The sequence below is a fragment of the Mytilus californianus genome, unplaced genomic scaffold (genome assembly GCF_021869535.1).
Source record: "Mytilus californianus isolate M0D057914Y unplaced genomic scaffold, xbMytCali1.0.p SCAF_9, whole genome shotgun sequence".
In the NCBI taxonomy this organism is placed as follows: Eukaryota; Metazoa; Mollusca; class Bivalvia; order Mytilida; family Mytilidae; genus Mytilus; species Mytilus californianus.
Genome location: NW_026262745.1, coordinates 61,806,784 through 61,832,449, shown reverse-complemented (window position 1 = coordinate 61,832,449; position 25,666 = coordinate 61,806,784). Strand labels below are relative to the sequence as shown.

The 25,666-nt window shown below is 33.1% G+C and overlaps 1 protein-coding gene across 1 annotated transcript; it reads right to left on the bottom strand.

Moving 5' to 3' along the window:
- Window positions 1–1,363: 1,363 nt before the first annotated feature.
- Window positions 1,364–21,170, bottom strand: LOC127713939 (elastase-1-like). Its single transcript, XM_052219892.1, has 5 exons — window positions 20,887–21,170; window positions 19,732–19,822; window positions 6,319–6,490; window positions 3,228–3,379; window positions 1,364–2,048 (listed from the first exon to the last, which is right to left on the bottom strand). The coding sequence occupies exons 1-5, from the start codon at window positions 21,168–21,170 to the stop codon at window positions 1,818–1,820; spliced, it is 930 nt and encodes a 309-aa protein (XP_052075852.1). The 3' UTR covers window positions 1,364–1,817.
- Between the last annotated feature and the right edge of the window lie 4,496 nt (window positions 21,171–25,666).

The following is a 25,666-nucleotide window of genomic DNA, read 5'->3' as shown; positions in this document are numbered from 1 at the left end:
TTGTTTTCAATTAAAGATTTCTTGCTATTGCGCAATACTGTGCAATTGAAGATTTCTTTCTATTGTGCAATACTGTGCAATTGAAGATTTCTTGCTATTGCGCAATACTGTGTTGTTGCGCAATACTGTGCAATTGAAGATTTTTTGCTATTGCGCAATACTGTGCAATTGAAGATTTCTTGCTATTGCGCAATACTGTGCAGTTGAAGATTTCTTGCTATTGTGCAATACTGTGCAATTGAAGATTTCTTGCTATTGAGCAATACTGTGATATTGCACAATACTGTGCTATTGCGCAATACTGTGCAATTGAAGATTACTTACTTTTGCCCAATACTTTGCTATTGTACAATTATGTGCTATTGTGCAATACTGTGCAATTGAAGATTTCTTGCTATTGCGCAATACTGTGCAATTGAAGATTTCTTGCTATTGCGTTATACTGTGCAATTGAAGATTTCAAAAATTTGAAATTTCTAAAATTTTGAAGAAAAAAATGAACCCCTCCCCCCCCCCCAAAAAAAAATAATTGGAACCCCCCCCCCCCCCCAACTTTTGGAGTAATTAACCCCAAACTCAATCCCAGCCTTCCCTTTAGGGTATGGAACCTTGTAGTACAATTTTAGAGAGATCCATACACTTAAACACAAGTTATTGTCTGAAAATTCGAAAAATGCTTGTTTTTGGCCCCTTTTTTGCCCTTAATTCCTTAACGTTTGGAGCAATTAACCCCAAACTCAATTCCAACCTTCCCTTTGTGATAAGGAACCTTGTGGTACAATTTCAGAGAGATCCATTCACTTACACACAAATTAGTGTCCGGAAACTACAAAAATGCTTGTTTTTGGCCCCTAATTCCTAAACTGTTGGTACAATCACCCCCAAAATCAATCCCAACATTCCTTTTGTGGTCTTGAACCTTCTGGTAAAAATTCATAGAGATACATTCACTTAAACTAAAGTTATTGTCCGGAAACCAAATGTGTCTTCGGACGACGACGACGCCGCCGACGACGACATCATAGCATTATACGACGCAAAAAATGTTTTGCGGTCGTATAAAAACACTTCCAGAGGTCAACACAAAGTGAACCTAATAATTACAAATCAATTGGGAAGTGCGAGAACACGGTAAAGCAAAGAAAATGTATTTTTGATACTTTTGCTGTTGACTATAGCACGTCCTTTCGAATAAAACGTCTTCATTGCTTAATCTACAAAGACAGAAATTTTGATCTATATGATATGAGTAAACTACACTATTCCAAGTTTAAAAAATAGAAATAGGCAAATATCAGCAAAATATTTTAATCCATTGTTGTTACAATCCTGCTTCTACAGCATTCGTCACACAATTAAACTATAGAGTTATATTTCATTGGAGCCTTTTATAATATATCTACAAAACATATTGAATCAATCGTGGAAACGTGTTTTTTTTATTTCAGAGAAACTGTTAAAAAATATATTCAGCATATATTTCGTTAGCCGATTACTAAAATGAAAATTATCTAAAGATAATTTTTATTATCAATTTTAGTACAAAGGATGATACTTCTTTCATGACTACATGAAAAAATCATATTCGATATCAGAAAGCTTTGTAAGAGTTTTATAATGCTAGGAATTTATCAATTTTGCCATGATTGTATCGATGATCATGTTTTAAGAGAATGCCAATGGTCTTTAATCCCGTGTTGACAGTTTGCAGGATTGATTTGTAAGTTCATATAGAACCAATTCTGGTGCTGCCAAAACTAAAGTGGTCCTGATGAAAGTGCATATTTAAGAGTATTCAAAAATGTAAAGTAACATGACTATCTTTCTTGAAAAATATTCATTTCCATTTCGAGTTTTGTATCGTCCGTTTTAATTTCACGCACTAGCATGCGATATTGTAATATTCTGTCTTGAGTCCACTCCCAGAATTTAGCAACGTCTGCAAACACCGTAGGATAGCTCATACACGAAGAAGATCCCCACGACGTCACTCCAACTAGAATGTATTGGTTCTGCACTTTACAAACTAGAGGTCCTCCGCTGTCTCCCTAAATAAAGAAACGTATTTAACTTTTGAAAACTAACGTTATTATTTTATTATTAGTAGTAAAATAATCATCTTTTTTATTTTTATAATTATTTTTTCTATTATTATCACGTCTACTGTTTTATTATTATATATCTGGTACACTAATCTGGAACTCCCACAGTCCTTTAGCTTAATAAAACAAATATGTATACTACACTGCATTTAAAAATGCAATTGAAAGATGAGCGTATAACTGTTACTGTACTTTCCGCCACATGTTCCAAAGGTGAGATGCTCAGTACTTCCTTTGCCGGTACTTGATTGCCATCTGACATCTAAGTCATTTGGACTATGGTGGACAGAATTTTCATTGGCAATTAAGCATATCAAATCTCTTTATTTTCATATTACTGTGAGAACGAGTTTACAAGTCTTAGAGTACAGATTTGATCTTTTACTAAACGGTATTTTTTTCGAAGTGTATGTTCGTTTTTATATTATGATCATTTGAAAATTTGGCAAAAACAAGAAAATGAGTGCGTCCAACTAATCTTAGCTAGGGTGTTTTCATGTATTTCATTGCTAATCTTTTCTTACATGTATCCATCATCGTAAAGTTTATACCAACACCATGGTTTTAAGATAAAAAATGTAGTGAAAAATACTTTTAAGATTAGGAATATTACATCAGGATATTTTTACATGATCTCAATCATAACGAGTCACGTTCTAGCTGTTGTGACATGAAACAGGTGGAAGCATTAACTTTCTTTATCTTTGCCGAATATAAAAAAAAAATGAAAGCGATGTCTAACAAATCGGAACGCTTACAGCAACAGTATTTATCTATAGTAACACAGTAACGTAAAGATTCAAATCATAAAATATGGTGATTGTTTGAAGTTTACTTCACAAGCTGCCGTTTTTTATGAAAGGCACAAACATAGTTCGTTTCACTAATCTATCACAGTACCGTCTGGAGTTGCATTTTGAATTGCTAATATCATATCTTTGTTTGATCATAAACATAACGAGTCACTTTCTCGCTGTGACATGAAACAGGCGGAAAGTTTCTTTATCTTTGTCGAAATTAGAAACTGACAGCAATGTCTAACAAATCGGCACGTTTACAGCAACAATATATATCTATAGTTACACAGTAACAAATTATAAAATGTTGTGATTGTTAGAAGTTTACCTCACAAGCTGCCGTTTTTTTATGAAAGGCACAAATATTTGTTGGTTTCACTAACCCATCCCAATACCGTCTGGAGTTGCATTTTGAGTTGCTTATAACTTCAATCTCCGCTTCTTGTAACGTTACTGCCAAGTGACCATAACCGTTAGTTTCTACAATTAAGAGAATCGAAACTTAAGTTAGAAAGCTAGACAAACTTCTGTTCCCAAAATAGTTCACAAATTCTGAAATTTCTTATTTTGCTGATTAATTTTGCTCTGTGATTACTTTTAGTTTCCTCTAATAAATCAGAAAGGGTACACATCGTAATTAAAGGAAAATAACTCTTATGAGGATTGGACTGACGATGGGAAGTGAGTAGATCATGACATTCTAAACGTTTTCTCTATCTATATCGATTTTCAAGATATAACATGTATAAATAGCTCCTATTTGACAAACGTTTTGGTTGAATCATCGAACATGTTTTTTTAATCTAGATACCCAAAGAATGATTGTTGCTAAGTTTCTTTCAGTCAAATAGTTTCACGGGACAAAGTTTTGGTAAATGTAAACGGACGACAACAGACGTCTAGTGGTTGAAAAAGATCAACACTGACCATTCGGTAAAAAAAGATGTTTTTATACCTACAACTTGAAATCAAATTCTTTTTTTCATACCGAACTTATCAAAGATTTTAGTCAACTGTTAAAATTCTTAAATATTGTACGGGTACTGATAATACACAAAGACGATATCCAAGCGACAATAATAATTTATGTGACACGTGCACAAGTTTTTCTATAAATACGTCCATTTTTCTAAAAAAAAAAATTCTGCTAATCAAACTCACCTAAGGGATAAAAACATTTTCATATAAATTTGAAAATCATCTGACTAGAATTGAAAACACTAATTTGAAGCTAACCCCTTATCTCGCACCCCTCTCTATGCCGCAATCAAAAAGGTTCCAATGGCGTTCTTGAAGTGAATTCCATCCAATTTCAATGTCATTACAATTATAAATCTGCAACTGTTTTACATTTGAGAAATATTCAAAGTAAAAATGCTCACATCTAAGCTGGTTTTGGTCCTTTTGAGAACTATTATTTATATTATCTAACTTTTTTTTGCAGTCTGTCTTTACCTAAACAAATTATAAGACAGTCCGAGTCGAACACAAACACGTGGTACGAACTCACAACATTATAGATTGCAGGTTAGTGATAACTGTAAATAAACTACTGAGACCGCTCGGCCATCTAAGCTCCAACCGAGGCTTTATAATAGCCATCTGGAGCATCAAATAAAAAAAGTTCGTTGAGTAAATTAAACATTGTTAAAGAAGACATTTGTTTTGCATAAGGATTCTCCAGTCTTCGACTGATGAAACACGTACATTTTGCATGTGTGTACCTTAACGAAAAATGCAAAATTCAATGCAAGAATGTTTTTTTTTTTATTTAACTCGGCTCTCACAATCATTTTCTCTACTGCGCCTAATTCATCTAGTAAAAGTGTCATTATGGTATTAATCATCGACTTAAGACTGTACTTACTTGACTGAACGTCCTTAGATGCTGCGGATGGAATACCTTAAATGCAACAAAAGAATAGAATAATCATTGTTATATATCAAATGAACATACTTATTATGAATACATGTAGTTTGTACTCAAAGGAGATGCATATACGGGGATTATCTTTAAGCTGTGTTTGTTAATTCCACATTGGTTAGAGGTATAGGGGAGGGTTGAGATCTCACAAAATATTTCAACCTCGCCGTATTTTTGCGCCTGTCCGAAGTCAGGAACCTCTAGCCTTTGTTAGTCTTGTGCGTATTTTAATTTTAGTTCATTTGTATGTTTCAGAGTTTAGTGTGGCGTCCATTTAGCTTAACTAGTATACATTATTGTTTATGGACTATCTGAAGCCCGCCTCCGGGTGCGGGATTTGGAGAGGAGACCCATTGGTGGCCTTGGGCTGTTTTCTGCTCTTTGGTCGGGTTGTTGTCTCTATGACACATTCCCCGTTCACATTCTCTATTCTATGGTCTAGAGAACTGCATTTTTGTGTTCTTCTTATTATCGCGTAATAGACTGATGAGCAGGGATCGTGGATCAAAACAAATAATTGTATTTTAATATTTGCTTCTCCTACGTTAATATTTACCTCATATATATAGGAGAATGGGTGCATTGTCAGAATTGTGTTATTCATTAATTTTTATTTTTCTATTTTTTTTTTTTTTTGGGAGGTGTTTGTTTCATGTCTGTTTGCCAGAGGATTGGTTATAGCTGTGTTAACGATTCGTTGTCAAAATCTGTGTTTGTAAAATCTAATATGAAGCCACAATCGTATCACATGGATTTTTTTTCAATAATTAAAAAAAGGGAAACCGGAATGAAATGTCAATTGACTTGATCGTGTTACTATTTTTAATCGTATAGACGATTGATTTTGTTTTGTTTTTTTCGTGCAGTAGTGTTTACTTTACACTACTTTTTAAAAATCACTGGTACTTTTAAATTTGTGTCAATCATTTCCATAAATTGTATTGAAAGCTTCTGGATAAAATTGATCAATTCTGTATCAAACGGATGCTCAAATTGCTTTGATCAAACGCATTTCTTACAAGCAGCTAGATTATTTCAATTCTGTATGAAGCGCATGCTGTAATAGTACTGATCACACAGGTTTTTTTTTTTGCAAACAGCTAGATTACTTATTTAAAGATGTATATCTCTTAACCCATGCATAAGCCAGGCTTAAATTATTTCCAAGATTATCTACCGTGTCCGATTTCAATTTACACAAAAATGTAATAACGTCAGAAACCTATGTAACGTTAGGATCAACACAATGTCGTCTGCATGAAAACGTGAACATATAGGCTATGTCACGTGCACCTTACAGTAGATTTCCATCGGTATGAGGATATCATATTATAACAGCGTGGTCGACTTATTTAAGTGTTAATCTATCTAAATCACAACATTTGCTTAATTCGCCTGTGTAAAAAAAACAGAAAAGTGTCATGTGATACGACTTTTTTAATCTCTACATTGAAACAACAACTATCCTGACACTTTATGTTATAAATATAGTTACCCATTGATTTGATTCCCCATCCTGTGATGAAACAGTTGCATTTAGTGTAATACAGCGTTTTGTGGGCAATACCAGGAATTGGCTTGACACGATAAGATGGCGTGGCATTTCTTTCAAGAAATAATATGGCTATATCATATCCTTTAAGAAAGTTATTGTCATAATTTGGATGCTGAAAAGAAGATGAAATGATGTCAGTAACTAAATTGAAGGCTGACAGCTCTCTGTCTCTATATTTCATAGTACTCGACAGAAAATAGTTTAACTCCGAAATGTGATACTCTTTTGATGTATTAAGAGACCCCCTAATGGAGCTTCATATATGATAACTGTATAAACTTTTTACAAATATCACTCCAAACGTTGCCCCCCCTTTTTTTTAAATCCAGGATCCGCACCTGATATATCTGCTAAACAGAGAACCAATACCAACAAAGCCTATAAAAAGATTTTACAACCATATTAGGAATTAACTGGTACAATATTTCTTGACAAATACAATTTTCTTCTTAATAATCTATATGCTGCAATGCAAAACTTTCGCCATGGTAGCCAGAGACATTAAGTGGGTCATAACACTACAGGGAGATAACTCTGTAAAAATCAGCTGAATGTTTTAATCACGTTCTGTTGTTAAGGAAATATTAAGCTTCTCAATTATCAAAATTAGCGTTTGTCAAACTGCTACATACCCAATGAAATTTTTCCGATAAAGTGTGTGGTTCAAGTTTTTTGAAATTTTTTTTTTTTTTCAAAGGGTCAAAGTAAATATTTTGTCAAAATTTTATGAAAATTAAACGAGCCAAATTAATTTTAGTCAAGGTGTTTGGTACAACCTTAAGTGGTTCGTACCCAGATACTTTCGCATAGGCTTTGATGCAAAGCAAAAACACAGGCAGCGAAAACCCTCTGATGTTGAATGGAATTTCCTGTTCACGGTCATATTGGTAATCACTGAAATAATTATTACACTTTTTAAATACCATACACGGACCTTTTTAGTTATATTAAGTTTAGTAATACGTTGATCGGTTTGAAAAAAAAAATCTCCTATTTTTATCTTATAGGATCCAGTGTAAAATTAATTTTTTACAAATGGATAAATCGAAAAGTATCATTAATACTACTCATGACCAGGACGTGCTATACAAGAAAACTGACTGTCACTGTCAGAATGTTTCCACTTGATTGAGTGCTTCCAAAAAAGATCTGTAAAGCTGAAACAACTTTAATTTCAATTCAAAAAATTGGTACAAACATGGGATCCAAATAACAGCTCATGCCAGTGCAGTGCATGCATATAGTGTTTTATGCCTGTGCTTTTTTTTTTTTTTTTTTTGCGTGACTATTTGATTTATTTAGCTTTTTCAGTTGCTATTATCTGCTGTGCTTATTATTCTAACTCGTGCTATATGTTTTAAGATATACTTATTTTGCATACTATGCTTTTAACTTTTAACTTGTCATCTATTGTATTATACTATGCACTGTATATTTAAAATTGTGTTGTTTACAGGACTTTTGTATGTGTGTATACACTTTGTTATTCAATCGATTTGAAATGCTCACTAGAGCTTGTGTTTATGTAGTTTATTGAATATCGACTTTAAATAAAACTTTGAATTGCATTTACATTGTCGTTATTAAATTTTTAGCCATCAATCAATCATTTTCATATACGTATACTGCATTTAAAAATATCATTGAAACTTTGCTATCTGCCTACAGTTCAGTGCGTTATCTTTTGCAGCTTGTTCGAATGGTTAATTAACGAGTACATATACATACAAGGAAAACAGTAGGCAATTCAATTTTACTGTATCAACAAATTTTCAGAATTAAAAATCCAGTCGTGTTGATATATATCCAAAATAATGCACTTTAAATGTAGTAAGAAAAAAAGAAAGCCTAGTATTTTGACAAAAATTCGTGTTTTCGAATATAATATATATTTAAATGCTTAAAACGGATATAACTCTATAACATCTTCGTGCCTGTACCAATTCAATCTTTACCAAATAATTTTCGTTATATGAAATGTAATATGTAAAACTGGTTTAACTCTACCATATTTAGGGTTTGTTCCAAGTTGCCCAATCTGAACCACTTGTTTTCGTTGTTGCCTGTCTTTGTAAATGTCGTAAATCGATTTCTCGGATGAGAAGATTTTTTTTTCGTTGCCTTTTACTATCCAACATTTTTGGAAATCCCAGTTATTTATATATATATATATAAAAGTCTAAATTGAAAACAACGTTCAAACCTATGATTGCGTTGGATAAAAACCGCAATTTTTATACGTGTGCATGTAAAACAAATTTCTTGGTAGAGGGGTCTAAATACAGCACAAACAACAATTTCCAAAAGACCAAAAAAAGTGAAAAGGTCTATTTTAACAAAACGCATTTGACTAACAGGTCGAACAACTGATGTTCTTAAACCCTGCTGACTGCCATTGGCGATTGCCAAATAAATTGATCACCAGATCTAACGAAATGGATCTTAATATTAATTTAATACCAAACAGAAAACAATAAACTTGTGGAAAAGATGGTATACCACAAACATGAGGTGCAAAAATTTGTACACCATATCCGGATTTCGACAATTAATGTCTCTTCAGTGATGTTAGGGATCAAAACGGTATTTGGAAGGCCAGATAATTTACCTCAATTTAGGATAGACTCTTGAATTTTAAAGAGTCGAAATAGGATGAACGGATCATATAAACCCGAAGGAAAATATAATACAATCCCAAACGAAAAAATATATAAAAGTCTAAATTGAAAACAACGTTCAAACCTATGATTGCGTTGGATAAAAACCGCAATTTTTATACGTGTGCATGTAAAACAAATTTCTTGGTAGAGGGGTCTAAATACAGCACAAACAACAATTTCCAAAAGACCAAAAAAAGTGAAAAAGTCTATTTTAACAAAACGCATTTGACTAACAGGTCGAACAACTGATGTTCTTAAACCCTGCTGACTGCCATTGGCGATTGCCAAATAAATTGATCACCAGATCTAACGAAATGGATCTTAATATTAATTTAATACCAAACAGAAAACAATAAACTTGTGAAAAAGATGGTATACCACAAACATGAGGTGCAAAAATTTGTACACCATATCCGGATTTCGACAATTAATGTCTCTTCAGTGATGTTAGGGATCAAAACGGTATTTGGAAGGCCATATAATTTACCTCAATTTAGGATAGACTCTTGAATTTTAAAGAGTCGAAATAGGATGAACGGATCATATAAACCCGAAGGAAAATATAATACAATCCCAAACGAAAAAATATATAAAAGTCTAAGTTGAAAACAACGTTCAAACCTATGATTGCGTTGGATAAAAACCGCAATTTTTATACGTGTGCATGTAAAACAAATTTCTTGGTAGAGGGGTCTAAATACAGCACAAACAACAATTTCCAAAAGACCAAAAAAAGTGAAAAAGTCTATTTTAACAAAACGCATTTGACTAACAGGTCGAACAACTGATGTTCTTAAACCCTGCTGACTGCCATTGGCGATTGCCAAATAAATTGATCACCAGATCTAACGAAATGGATCTTAATATTAATTTAATACCAAACAGAAAACAATAAACTTGTGAAAAAGATGGTATACCACAAACATGAGGTGCAAAAATTTGTACACCATATCCGGATTTCGACAATTAATGTCTCTTCAGTGATGTTAGGGATCAAAACGGTATTTGGAAGGCCATATAATTTACCTCAATTTAGGATAGACTCTTGAATTTTAAAGAGTCGAAATAGGATGAACGGATCATATAAACCCGAAGGAAAATATAATACAATCCCAAACGAAAAAATATATAAAAGTCTAAATTGAAAACAACGTTCAAACCTATGATTGCGTTGGATAAAAACCGCAATTTTTATACGTGTGCATGTAAAACAAATTTCTTGGTAGAGGGGTCTAAATACAGCACAAACAACAATTTCCAAAAGACCAAAAAAAGTGAAAAAGTCTATTTTAACAAAACGCATTTGACTAACAGGTCGAACAACTGATGTTCTTACACCCTGCTGACTGCCATTGGCGATTGCCAAATAAATTGATCACCAGATCTAACGAAATGGATCTTAATATTAATTTAATACCAAACAGAAAACAATAAACTTGTGGAAAAGATGGTATACCACAAACATGAGGTGCAAAAATTTGTACACCATATCCGGATTTCGACAATTAATGTCTCTTCAGTGATGTTAGGGATCAAAACGGTATTTGGAAGGCCATATAATTTACCTCAATTTAGGATAGACTCTTGAATTTTAAAGAGTCGAAATAGGATGAACGGATCATATAAACCCGAAGGAAAATATAATACAATCCCAAACGAAAAAATATATAAAAGTCTAAATTGAAAACAACGTTCAAACCTATGATTGCGTTGGATAAAAACCGCAATTTTTATACGTGTGCATGTAAAACAAATTTCTTGGTAGAGGGGTCTAAATACAGCACAAACAACAATTTCCAAAAGACCAAAAAAAGTGAAAAAGTCTATTTTAACAAAACGCATTTGACTAACAGGTCGAACAACTGATGTTCTTACACCCTGCTGACTGCCATTGGCGATTGCCAAATAAATTGATCACCAGATCTAACGAAATGGATCTTAATATTAATTTAATACCAAACAGAAAACAATAAACTTGTGGAAAAGATGGTATACCACAAACATGAGGTGCAAAAATTTGTACACCATATCCGGATTTCGACAATTAATGTCTCTTCAGTGATGTTAGGGATCAAAACGGTATTTGGAAGGCCATATAATTTACCTCAATTTAGGATAGACTCTTGAATTTTAAAGAGTCGAAATAGGATGAACGGATCATATAAACCCGAAGGAAAATATAATACAATCCCAAACGAAAAAATATATAAAAGTCTAAATTGAAAACAACGTTCAAACCTATGATTGCGTTGGATAAAAACCGCAATTTTTATACGTGTGCATGTAAAACAAATTTCTTGGTAGAGGGGTCTAAATACAGCACAAAAAACAATTTCCAAAAGACCAAAAAAAGTGAAAAAGTCTATTTTAACAAAACGCATTTGACTAACAGGTCGAACAACTGATGTTCTTAAACCCTGCTGACTGCCATTGGCGATTGCCAAATAAATTGATCACCAGATCTAACGAAATGGATCTTAATATTAATTTAATACCAAACAGAAAACAATAAACTTGTGGAAAAGATGGTATACCACAAACATGAGGTGCAAAAATTTGTACACCATATCCGGATTTCGACAATTAATGTCTCTTCAGTGATGTTAGGGATCAAAACGGTATTTGGAAGGCCATATAATTTACCTCAATTTAGGATAGACTCTTGAATTTTAAAGAGTCGAAATAGGATGAACGGATCATATAAACCCGAAGGAAAATATAATACAATCCCAAACGAAAAAATATATAAAAGTCTAAGTTGAAAACAACGTTCAAACCTATGATTGCGTTGGATAAAAACCGCAATTTTTATACGTGTGCATGTAAAACAAATTTCTTGGTAGAGGGGTCTAAATACAGCACAAACAACAATTTCTAAAAGACCAAAAAAAGTGAAAAAGTCTATTTTAACAAAACGCATTTGACTAACAGGTCGAACAACTGATGTTCTTAAACCCTGCTGACTGCCATTGGCGATTGCCAAATAAATTGATCACCAGATCTAACGAAATGGATCTTAATATTAATTTAATACCAAACAGAAAACAATAAACTTGTGAAAAAGATGGTATACCACAAACATGAGGTGCAAAAATTTGTACACCATATCCGGATTTCGACAATTAATGTCTCTTCAGTGATGTTAGGGATCAAAACGGTATTTGGAAGGCCATATAATTTACCTCAATTTAGGATAGACTCTTGAATTTTAAAGAGTCGAAATAGGATGAACGGATCATATAAACCCGAAGGAAAATATAATACAATCCCAAACGAAAAAATATATAAAAGTCTAAATTGAAAACAACGTTCAAACCTATGATTGCGTTGGATAAAAACCGCAATTTTTATACGTGTGCATGTAAAACAAATTTCTTGGTAGAGGGGTCTAAATACAGCACAAACAACAATTTCCAAAAGACCAAAAAAAGTGAAAAAGTCTATTTTAACAAAACGCATTTGACTAACAGGTCGAACAACTGATGTTCTTACACCCTGCTGACTGCCATTGGCGATTGCCAAATAAATTGATCACCAGATCTAACGAAATGGATCTTAATATTAATTTAATACCAAACAGAAAACAATAAACTTGTGGAAAAGATGGTATACCACAAACATGAGGTGCAAAAATTTGTACACCATATCCGGATTTCGACAATTAATGTCTCTTCAGTGATGTTAGGGATCAAAACGGTATTTGGAAGGCCATATAATTTACCTCAATTTAGGATAGACTCTTGAATTTTAAAGAGTCGAAATAGGATGAACGGATCATATAAACCCGAAGGAAAATATAATACAATCCCAAACGAAAAAATATATAAAAGTCTAAATTGAAAACAACGTTCAAACCTATGATTGCGTTGGATAAAAACCGCAATTTTTATACGTGTGCATGTAAAACAAATTTCTTGGTAGAGGGGTCAAATACAGCACAAACAACAATTTCCAAAAGACCAAAAAAGTGAAAAAATATATTTTAACAAAACGCATTTGACTAGCAGGTCGAACAACTGATGTTCTTAAACCCTGCTGACTGCCATTGGCGATTGCCAAATAAATTGATCACCAGATCTAACGAAATGGATCTTAATATTAATTTAATACCAAACAGAAAACAATAAACTTGTGGAAAAGATGGTATACCACAAACATGAGGTGCAAAAATTTGTACACCATATCCGGATTTCGACAATTAATGTCTCTTCAGTGATGTTAGGGATCAAAACGGTATTTGGAAGGCCATATAATTTACCTCAATTTAGGATAGACTCTTGAATTTTAAAGAGTCGAAATAGGATGAACGGATCATATAAACCCGAAGGAAAATATAATACAATCCCAAACGAAAAAATATATAAAAGTCTAAATTGAAAACAACGTTCAAACCTATGATTGCGTTGGATAAAAACCGCAATTTTTATACGTGTGCATGTAAAACAAATTTCTTGGTAGAGGGGTCTAAATACAGCACAAAAAACAATTTCCAAAAGACCAAAAAAAGTGAAAAAGTCTATTTTAACAAAACGCATTTGACTAACAGGTCGAACAACTGATGTTCTTAAACCCTGCTGACTGCCATTGGCGATTGCCAAATAAATTGATCACCAGATCTAACGAAATGGATCTTAATATTAATTTAATACCAAACAGAAAACAATAAACTTGTGGAAAAGATGGTATACCACAAACATGAGGTGCAAAAATTTGTACACCATATCCGGATTTCGACAATTAATGTCTCTTCAGTGATGTTAGGGATCAAAACGGTATTTGGAAGGCCATATAATTTACCTCAATTTAGGATAGACTCTTGAATTTTAAAGAGTCGAAATAGGATGAACGGATCATATAAACCCGAAGGAAAATATAATACAATCCCAAACGAAAAAATATATAAAAGTGTAAATTGAAAACAACGTTCAAACCTATGATTGCGTTGGATAAAAACCGCAATTTTTATACGTGTGCATGTAAAACAAATTTCTTGGTAGAGGGGTCTAAATACAGCAGAAACAACAATTTCCAAAAGACCAAAAAAAGTGAAAAAGTCTATTTTAACAAAACGCATTTGACTAACAGGTCGAACAACTGATGTTCTTAAACCCTGCTGATTGCCATTGGCGATTGCCAAATAAATTGATCACCAGATCTAACGAAATGGATCTTAATATTAATTTAATACCAAACAGAGAACAATAAACTTGTGGAAAAGATGGTATACCACAAACATGAGGTGCAAAAATTTGTACACCATATCCGGATTTCGACAATTAATGTCTCTTCAGTGATGTTAGGGATCAAAACGGTATTTGGAAGGCCATATAATTTACCTCAATTTAGGATAGACTCTTGAATTTTAAAGAGTCGAAATAGGATGAACGGATCATATAAACCCGAAGGAAAATATAATACAATCCCAAACGAAAAAATATATAAAAGTCTAAATTGAAAACAACGTTCAAACCTATGATTGCGTTGGATAAAAACCGCAATTTTTATACGTGTGCATGTAAAACAAATTTCTTGGTAGAGGGGGTCTAAATACAGCACAAACAACAATTTCCAAAAGACCAAAAAAAGTGAAAAGGTCTATTTTAACAAAACGCATTTGACTAACAGGTCGAACAACTGATGTTCTTAAACCCTGCTGACTGCCATTGGCGATTGCCAAATAAATTGATCACCAGATCTAACGAAATGGATCTTAATATTAATTTAATACCAAACAGAAAACAATAAACTTGTGGAAAAGATGGTATACCACAAACATGAGGTGCAAAAATTTGTACACCATATCCGGATTTCGACAATTAATGTCTCTTCAGTGATGTTAGGGATCAAAACGGTATTATGAAGGCCATATAATTTACCTCAATTTAGGATAGACTCTTGAATTTTAAAGAGTCGAAATAGGATGAACGGATCATATAAACCCGAAGGAAAATATAATACAATCCCAAACGAAAAAATATATAAAAGTGTAAATTGAAAACAACGTTCAAACCTATGATTGCGTTGGATAAAAACCGCAATTTTTATACGTGTGCATGTAAAACAAATTTCTTGGTAGAGGGGTCTAAATACAGCACAAACAACAATTTCCAAAAGACCAAAAAAAGTGAAAAAGTCTATTTTAACAAAACGCATTTGACTAACAGGTCGAACAACTGATGTTCTTAAACCCTGCTGACTGCCATTGGCGATTGCCAAATAAATTGATCACCAGATCTAACGAAATGGATCTTAATATTAATTTAATACCAAACAGAAAACAATAAACTTGTGCAAAAGATGGTATACCACAAACATGAGGTGCAAAAATTTGTACACCATATCCGGATTTCGACAATTAATGTCTCTTCAGTGATGTTAGGGATCAAAACGGTATTTGGAAGGCCATATAATTTACCTCAATTTAGGATAGACTCTTGAGTTTTAAAGAGTCGAAATAGGATGAACGGATCATATAAACCCGAAGGAAAATATAATACAATCCCAAACGAAAAAATATATAAAAGTCTAAATTGAAAACAACGTTCAAACCTATGATTGCGTTGGATAAAAACCGCAATTTTTATACGTGTGGATGTAAAACAAATTACTTGGTAGAGGGGTCTAAATACAGCACAAACAACAATTTCCAAAAGACCCAAAAAAGTGAAAAAGTCTATTTTAACAAAACGCATTTGACTAACAGGTCGAACAACTGATGTTCTTAAACCCTGCTGACTGCCATTGGCGATTGCCAAATAAATTGATCACCAGATCTAACGAAATGGATCTTAATATTAATTTAATACCAAACAGAAAACAATATAGATTGCCTAACAATGTAATTTTAACACACTATTTAGTATGTAAATATAAGTATGTTTAAAATATTTACAAAATGATGAAAATAAACGCAATATTTCGCTAGACTAACTAGCTTTATCAAGCGTGCATCTATCCAGGTGAAATCGGATGTAGATGATAAGAAACTTTTGCAGCTCAATGAATATGTTGCACTTGAATTTAGCTGCCTTGAAAATAATACATAATTTGGATGAAGTTCAAGATTTTTACAAAATTGGTAGTTGAAGTTAGCAACGTCCATTGGCCAATATTGCAAGATAAAAAGGATGATGACTGTGTACTAAATTGTTCTTTATCTTTCCTGTATCTTTTCTCATCTTTTTCGTTAAGACCATCAGGTTCTAAAGTGTGGAGTTGAAGGATCCAAAAATTAGTGAAAAAAATCCTCCAACTGAGTGCCTTGTTACACTTCTGAAACTAGTGCTAGAGAACAACAACTTCTCTTCCAATGAAAAACATTATCTCCAGATAGACGGTACTAGTATGGGCACAAAAATGACCCCGTCATATGCCAACATATTTATGGGCCAACTTGAAAAACGCCTCTTGGCTAGTGCTCCATACCAGCCCTTATCATGGTTCCGATTCATTGACGATATTGATTTCAAATGGACAGATTCACAAGAACATCTTAATGAATTTCTAGGACACTGTAACTCTTTCCACCATTCAATAAAATTTACATATGAATCATCTATGGAGAAAATAAACTTCCTCGACACTACGAGTTACATAAAGAACGGAACCATTATAACGGACCTTCATACCAAACAAACGGACAAACATCAATTCCTTTCTCCTAAAAGTTGCCATCCTAAACACTGCTCCCGTGACATCCCATTCAGCCAGGCATTGCGAATCAAGAGAATATGCTCTACTGAAAATACGCAAAATGCTAGACTTGGACAACTACGTAAACATCTAGTTGTTCGAGGATACAATAACAACATCATTGATAGCGCTTTCGAAAGAGCAAACAAAACTAGTCGCCAAGAACTTCTAGAGTACAAAGATAAGAATAAAGCAGCTAACAGAACACCCCTTGTACTCACTTACCATCCTGATTTTAAAAATGTGTCTTCCATTGTTCAGAAGCATTGGAAAATTATAGAAAATGATTCAAATCTTAAAAAAGTATTTTCCTCACCACCAGTCATGGCCTTCAGAAGACCTAAAAACATCCGTGACAAATTAGTGACATCTATATTAGCAAAGCAGCCTACTCCATCTCCCGGTTGCTACAAACAATGTGGTCGAAGGAACTGCTTGTGTTGTCAATACAAGCAGTTCTTTCATCAGCTCCGTTACTAAACAAAATTAAACCATCTACTCAAATTCCAACTGTAAAACGGAGAACTCAATTTATATATTAACATGTGACACTTGTGGCATTCAGTATGTGGGAGAAACAATGGACAAATTTAATATTCGGCTCAATAACCATCGTTCATGGTACAAAACCAACAAAAACTGTCCGCTCACAAGACATCTTCGTTCAACGAAACATTCTTTTGATAATGTTACTTTCCAAATCATAGAAGTCAACACCGAGCGGGACACCACGGCGAGAAGGGAAGAAAAAATGTTTGATCCACCAACTCCACACTTTAGAACCTGATGGTCTTAACGAAAAAGATGAGAAAAGATACAGGAAAGATAAAGAATAATTTAGTATACAGCATCATCCTTTTTATCCTGTAATATTGGTCAATGGACGTTGCTAACTTCAACTACCAATTTTGTAAAAATCTTGAACTTCATCCAAATTATGTATTATTTTCAAGGCAGCTAAATTCAAGTGCAACATATACATTGAGCTGCAAAAGTTTCTTATCATCTACATCCGATTTCACCTGGATAGATGCACGCTTGATAAAGCTAGTTAGTCTAGCGAAATATTGCGTTTATTTTCATCATTTTGTAAATATTTTAAACATTCTTATATTTACATACTAAATAGTGTGTTAAAATTAAATTGTTAGGCAATCTATAATTTTATTTGTGTAATTGAATTAATCTCTGTACTGATTACATCACACTCCCATAGATTTGTATGTCATGTGCTGCTATTTATAGGCACTTATATATATATATATATATATATATATATATATATATATCCTAACATCACTGAAGAGACATTAATTGTCGAAATCCGGATATGGTGTACAAATTTTTGCACCTCATGTTTGCGGTATACCATCTTTTCCGCAAGTTTATTGTTTTCTGTTTGGTAATAAATTATTATAAGATCCATTTTGTTACATCTGGTGATCCGTTTATTTGGCAATCGCCAATGGCAGTCAGCAGGGTTTAAGAACATCAGTTGTTCGACCTGCTAGTCAAATGCGTTTTGTTAAAATATATTTTTTCACTTTTTTGGTCTTTTGGAAAATGTTGTTTGTTCTGTATTTAGACCTCTCTACCAAGAAATTTGTTTTTCATGCACACGTATAAAAATTGCTGTTTTTATCCAACGCAATCATAGGTTTGAACGTTGTTTTCAATTTAGACTTGTATATATATATATATATATATAGTGTCTAAAAATAGCAACAATCAACATTCAATCTATCTAGGCGTGGATCAGTTTGTAAATAAACTGATGCAGTTACTACATTAAATTATATAAGTGCCTAAGAATGTAACTTTAACACACTAATGAGTGTTATAAAATTAGTTGTTATATTTTATATTATTCACGCAATATTTCGCTAAACAAATTAGCTTCATCAGGCGTGTGCATCTCTCAAGGTGAAATCGGATGCATGACAAGAAAATATTTTTGTAGCTTGAACTACACAAAATTTGAGTAAAAGTTTAACAAAATTTATTGATGTTCTATAAAAGATATGTGTTTGTAAATTGCCTAGAAAAATATTTTTGCCTTTTATTGTTAGCTTGAACTACACAAAATTTGAGTAAAAGTGTAACAAAATTTATTGATGTTCTATAAAAAATATATGTTTGTAAATTGTCTAGAAAAATATTTTTGCCGCTTATTGTACATAGCAATTCTTAAATCAAAACAATCTGATGCATCCAGAACCTTTCTCTCTGTTTTCTCCTTTGGGAGTCCCAATTTCGGTTTACCTCAATTATTTGAAAGGTGTTATTTTCAAAAGTATGCCCTGTTCTTAAGAGGTGTCTCGTAATTGGACAGTTTCTTCCTTTTGTATAAAAAGACCGGTGATTGTTAAGTCTGATGTTGAATTTCGTTTCTGTTTCACCAACATACTGCAGCTTGCAAGTTCCACAAGTAAGAATATAAATACTATTTTCCGTTTTGCAATTAGATGTAACATAGATGTTGTATCGCTGCTTTGTTACTGTGCTGCTGCAAGAGTGGTCAGTGTTGGTGACTTTACAGCACTTACAGTTGGTTCTTCCGCATTGTTTGTAACACCCAATTTTAGAAGTCTCTTGTTTCTTTACTTTAGATGTGACAGGTATGTCTTTGAGATTTTTGGGTCTGCGATAGGCAATAACAGGAGGTGATGGAAAAATTTCTTTTACGGAAGAGTCATTTTCGATAAGACGCCAGTGCTTGCGGATAGTAGATGAAATATTTGTCAAATCGGGATGGAAGGTGACAACAAACGGAATTCTATCTGCGCGGGTCGTCTTATCTTTGTATTCCATGAGGATATCTCGATCTTTTCACCTTGAGAGATGCACACGCCTGATGAAGCTAATTTGTTTAGCGAAATATTGCGTGAATAATATAAAATATAACAACTAATTTTATAACACTCATTAGTGTGTTAAAGTAACATTCTTAGGCACTTATTGCTAACGAATTAGGTTTGTAATTCCTAAATTTATGACTTACCACATTGAAGCTTTTAACTGGGATATACTGTTCATAACCTTCCCAGAAATACCTATTGTACTCTCCTACTACCACACTTAACCCGCGTCTCCTAAAAGAAATCATAAAAAATGTAATCTTTTGCTGTCATCTAGCTTTTGACATTTCATGTAAAGTTACAATATGGGGCCTCGGTGGCCGAGTGGTCTAAGTAGTCGAACTGCTGTATCACTAGTCAGTCAACACTGCGGTTGTGAGTTCGAATCCCGCACGTGGCAGGTGCGCTCGACTTCAATCTTAATTGACTAGGATTGTCAGTTTTCTTACGAAGGTCGGTGGTTTTCTCCGGGCACTCCGGCTGCCTCCGCCAATAAAAATTAACCACCATGGCCACGAACTAGCACAATAGTACTGAAAGTGGCGTTAAACACCAATCAATGTATCAACCATAAAATAATATATTTGAGATATTGAAAAGTGACACTATACCTGTTGGTTGCTAATATTTTTATTGTTTATGTAATTAAAAAAAAAATTTATTATGTTTCCATTAATAATCGGGCAAAAAAATAATCAATGCCTCTCTTTTGTTTCCATTCCTCTTAATCGAAACTGACGATCTTTTTTTTTTACATTATCAATTAATATTGTTTATCTTGATAACTTCGAGTAACCACTCTGATAAATCCATATTTGTTTCTTCTTGAATTCCCAGACATTTTTCCTGAATTTGCAATATGACTATTTATACAATTGATGGGTAGAGTATGTAAGCGATCCTTTTTTTACTTTAAGTTGATTTGTTGTTGAGAAAAGTAGCACGTGGATAGACATACTAATAAGATCCGATCTGTAAGTCGGAAGAGAATCCATAGCACTATTCTCAATTGGCAAATCTCATGTGGTACCTACATCACGATAGATTTTTTACCTGACATGGTGAGGTGTGCCGAATGAGAACACGAAGGGACAAAGGCCACCATATTAATACAAATCATAAACAAAGGGCACGTCAAGATAAAGAGTAATATTTGAAACAAGGTTTGACAATACGGACTTTCGAGAAAAAAAGAAAAACAGGCAGAGATATAAACTGATCCGAAATGGTAAGCACATCCTGTTCCGCATGCGTAACATAAACTTCATAACATATTTTTCAATTCTAAAAAAGCTTACCTTGATCCATCCAGACAATGTGCTGCTGTTATGACAACATCATAAGATATAAGTGTACCTCCACAGAATACACCATAAGCCGATATTAGGCCAACCTGCCACGGCCATGAACTTAATGAAGCATCACGACCTCCAACAATAAAACTATCTGGTACCCTGGTCTTCCCTTCATTTCCGACCATTAAGCTATCTGGAACCCTGGTCTTCTCTCCTCCTTCAACTATAAGACTATCTGGTACCCTGGTCTTCTCTTCTCTTCCTTCAACTATAAGACTATCTAGCATTCTAGTCTTCTTTCCAGCTGCTCGTCACATTTATGAAAATGATGATTATAAGTTAAAAAATTTTAGGCTAGAGGGGAAATAAGTATTTACCGAATTTGGTCGAAAATTACTTCATGATTGTGATATGATATCTAAAGAAACAAAATGAGCTGTGCAATATGACGGCTCACCAATGACACCATCGTTTTAATATTTGGTTAACATGAAGTTATAGCGTAATGGATGATAAAAACGTATCACACTGTATCATGCTCACACGAGGCTTTGTTTCAAAACTAAGAAAGCCTTGATTTGTAGTTCATGAGAATAATACGACGAAAATTTCATAAAAGTATGGCCATTGCGTGAAACGAAAATTACATACATGGCCATTACGTGAAAGTGTTTTCAGTGTTGCTTGTCTGTTCGTCTGTTTTTCGGCAATGTTCGTTTTTTTTTTCTCGACGTTAGATTTCCGATTGTCCCCTTGGTATCATTTCCTTTTTTCCAAGACTTCTTTTGTTTTAAGTTGTATAATTTGGGTTTCTGTCTTATCCATATTTTTGAAAATGACCGTTCACTAAACTTTATTACAATATTTTTATTTCACTGATTTCTTTATGCTCATAAGAGAAGAGCACGCGAGTTGCGATAGATCTTAATTTTAATCACATTGGTCGTTCCCTGCATGGAACTACAAGTCTTGCTTTAAATATTGTTGTTGTCTGATGCTTCGTTAAATTAGTAGGATTTAAATCAGTTTTAAAACGAAAATGATTTTTATGTATTAGCTAATGTTTGTATATCAATAAAACCAACTGTGAGATCTCTGATCTATTAAAATGTGTACCTTTAATTCTAAGATTAAAGGTGAATGTCTCGAATGTCTCGAAATTTATGTTTCTATACAAAACATAACAGAAAGACATAATATAATGTTTACCTGTAGAATTTTCGATGAACAAACAACACGACACCACAAATGCAAGTCTGAGCATTTTCTGTAAGAACAAGAAAAGTACATTACATTTTAAAAGATAAATTTGGATCACTGTAACGAATTCAAATTCATAATTGGTAACATTTCTGACATTATGCAAAGTAACAATACAAATTACAATACCTAATATATTAAATAACGACTGTTAAAAAAATAATCGATATTTGATTCGAGGCAACGCTTGAAGGGTGCCATGTTTATGGTGACATCAAACGTTCAAAACCTACCTCCAACAGAAAAAGAAAAAAACAGCGGACCCAAAGCATGTCACACACATTTTATCTCCCTTTTAAAAATCAAAATCATTGATGTTCAATAATTTGATCGAACAAGTTACAAATCCGTTTTTAATCTTGTCATTGAAACCAAATAATATTTATGACATATATATATATATATATATATATATGTCTGATTTTCAAATATATTCTTTAAAAAAAATAATGTTTCTGATTATCCTACTTGCAAGCAGACGTAAAATAAAAAAAAAAAAACACACACACAACTTTAGCCTTTCTGTCAAATGATGCATGTAAGTATGACGTACAATATCTGAAAACTAAATGTACCTTTGCAATAAGATTTCAAAATAGCTTCCTATCCAGAACGTCCTTCGTCAGACAAACATTTTGATTATAATCACACTTCTAAATGTTTATTCCTGTCTAGAATGTCCCACCTTAATACCAACGATTACTATAGAAATCCAATGAATTTGAATAATATTAAAAAGAACATATATGGCGTTCTGTTAATACAAGGACCTTTTGCAAGATTTTAATGGATTCACCTCACTGGTCAACCAGCATATCGTAAGATACGTCACTAAGCTAGCTACGTCACATGTGAATTAAAAATTCCATCAACAAATACGTCATTATAAACTCATCATTGATAATTATTGATTTTAGTGTAAAAGTATTTTCTTCTGACATGTATCTTCGATAATTCCACTTATTGTTTTCTTTATTTTCGTGATTATTTCACGAATAAAAGCATAACTGGTTAAGTGTGGTGTGCTTAAGGCCCAGTTGCCAATATTTTTACGTATATTCAGACGAGGACAAATTTAGAATAAGTATTATAGAGAACTTTTCATTAAAAGTAATTTAAAGTTTGGCGTATAGTGCAAAATAACAGTTTTGAAAGTTTCTTGGATTTTGTGATTACCAAAATGATAAAACATAACGATTGTCATTTTCGTCCTATCTAAATAAAAGTAAGACCTCTCTTCATCGGTTAATCGTCGAAGGTAAAAGTATAGCGAAGTAACAGATATAATTATATTTAATAAGATTGACATAATATGATGTTGTATATTTATTTTAAGACCTCTCTTTTCTTCAAGAGGTCTTAAGAAGGAATTAATCGACCGGAATCTATTATTGGAAAACTCAATAGTTATTTAGAAGATTGAACTATTCGTAGGTCACAAGTTCAGAAATACATTTTCTTTGAGGTTTAAGTAAAACTTTGTGCTCTCCTTCTTGTCTTTATTCAAAAGCCACTAACACGAAACCTTTCCCCTAATTTGTTGTTCAGTTTCCACACCGATTAAATTGTTCTGATGTTATGTTATAAAAACCACGTTTTGGGTTATGCCCGGCATAGGTTATGTACATGCACAGAATGATTAGATTATTTTTTCCGTTTATTCAGCAAATGAAAACTCAGGTGATCTTAACGTTATTTCTGGTTTAAAACAGACAATAAATTATACATGTAAGAGGGTATGAATGGGGTTTACAGAATAGAGAAAACCGATAATAAGGAAAAGTTAAAGAATAGAGAAAGAATAGAGATAAGATAATAGTGGAGTGATCAAATATAAAGAATAGAGAATAATTGGCCAACAGAAAAAACAACAAAGAATAGAGAAAATGCCTTAAATATCAAAGAATACAAAAATGAAGATTTCCCATCCAGACCCTCATGAAATGTGTTATATCAACTTTTTTATATTAAAAAGATTTCAGATATAAAACCTGGATCTTCTCCAGACACAGTTTCATTTCAAAACATTTTTCAAGATGTTGCAAGGATATGCAATCGTTCTTTTCACTCTCTTTCTATTTGAAAACGTGTGTGCGAATGCTTGTGGGCATGACAACTGTGAAACAGCAATTGACATACCTTTGATAACAAAACTCAATGCACCCCTTAAAGCAGAGTTAGATATAACAAGTCTAACAATACAACTTAAGGAACTAATAGGGAAAGAAGTTACAAAGGCTGTTTCTAAAGCAGTGAATGACCTCGTGGAAAATATTTTGGATAAGACAGTACAAACAGCTGTGGACAGATTACAGACTTCTAATAGTGTTGCTATGTCAACTTTTCGACAGGAAATGGAAAGTAAGAGCAAAATAATAATAGATTGGAATTTCAGATTTTAATTGTTCTATATTTTTTATCGTACATACAGTATTACTCACACCTCAATGAAATCGGTTATTATAGTATTAATAAATGGGTGTTTTCATAATGGCCCTGTTATAATGGTCGAGGATGCCTGTAATGGCACGAGGCAACGCCTAGGGACATTACAGTCTCCGAGGCCATTATTACTGACCGATGACAAATAACAGGGTCAATTTGAAAACACCCATTTCTTAACACTTGTATAACCAAACAGTCAATGTGTAATATTTAAACTAGCCAAATCATTTTTTTTTGTGGAGAAATTGTATATATATAATTATACCAAATGCAATATTAAAAAGAAACTTTTAAAGTGATCATGGTGAGGTGATGGAATAACATGTAAATGTAAATATAGTTTTATTGTTGTATTATTCAAAGCAAATTATGGCATACAAAATACAAGATTTCATTCTTGATTTTAAAACTCATAATTAAATAAATTGATACACATCATGGAATGTATTACGTAATTATTAACTTGACAACTGGGTCAAATAAGATAAGTCATGATTCTTGGGAACTTTCAATTTCTTGATGTTTCTTTTCCCCAGAAATGTATTTGAAGTGATAACAACTGAAAATCCGTAATATAGCCCTGCTTATTCATAATGGCCCTGTTTTTTTCATAATGGCCCTATTTTTTTCATAATTGCCCTGTTTTTTTATAATCATTTTGGCCCTGTTTATCCATAATAGCCCCGTTTATTCATAATGGCCCTGTATTAATGCACTGTTAGTCTGTAATTGACCAGTATTGCTTTTATCAATAAAGGGGAAGTTTCATACATAATGCACTAAACTGGTTAATAATAAGGTACAATGAAAGAACCTTAGTGAGCGCGCTCACATACCCCACGTCCCCACATTGTCATTGGAGAAATAAAATAAGTTTAAGAAAAAAAAATTGTACCAGAAAAAACAAGAGGCTGTCAGAGTGACAGCAAACCAGATTTTCCTGCAGAGGTCGAACCCTGAACAGTTGAGCAAGTATGGACACTACATTTAAGCTTAAAACAGCTCCGAATTTGGATTGTGATTGAATATTTGACACAGCATAGGTTTGTGACACAAAATGAATGTGGTTTAAGAACTG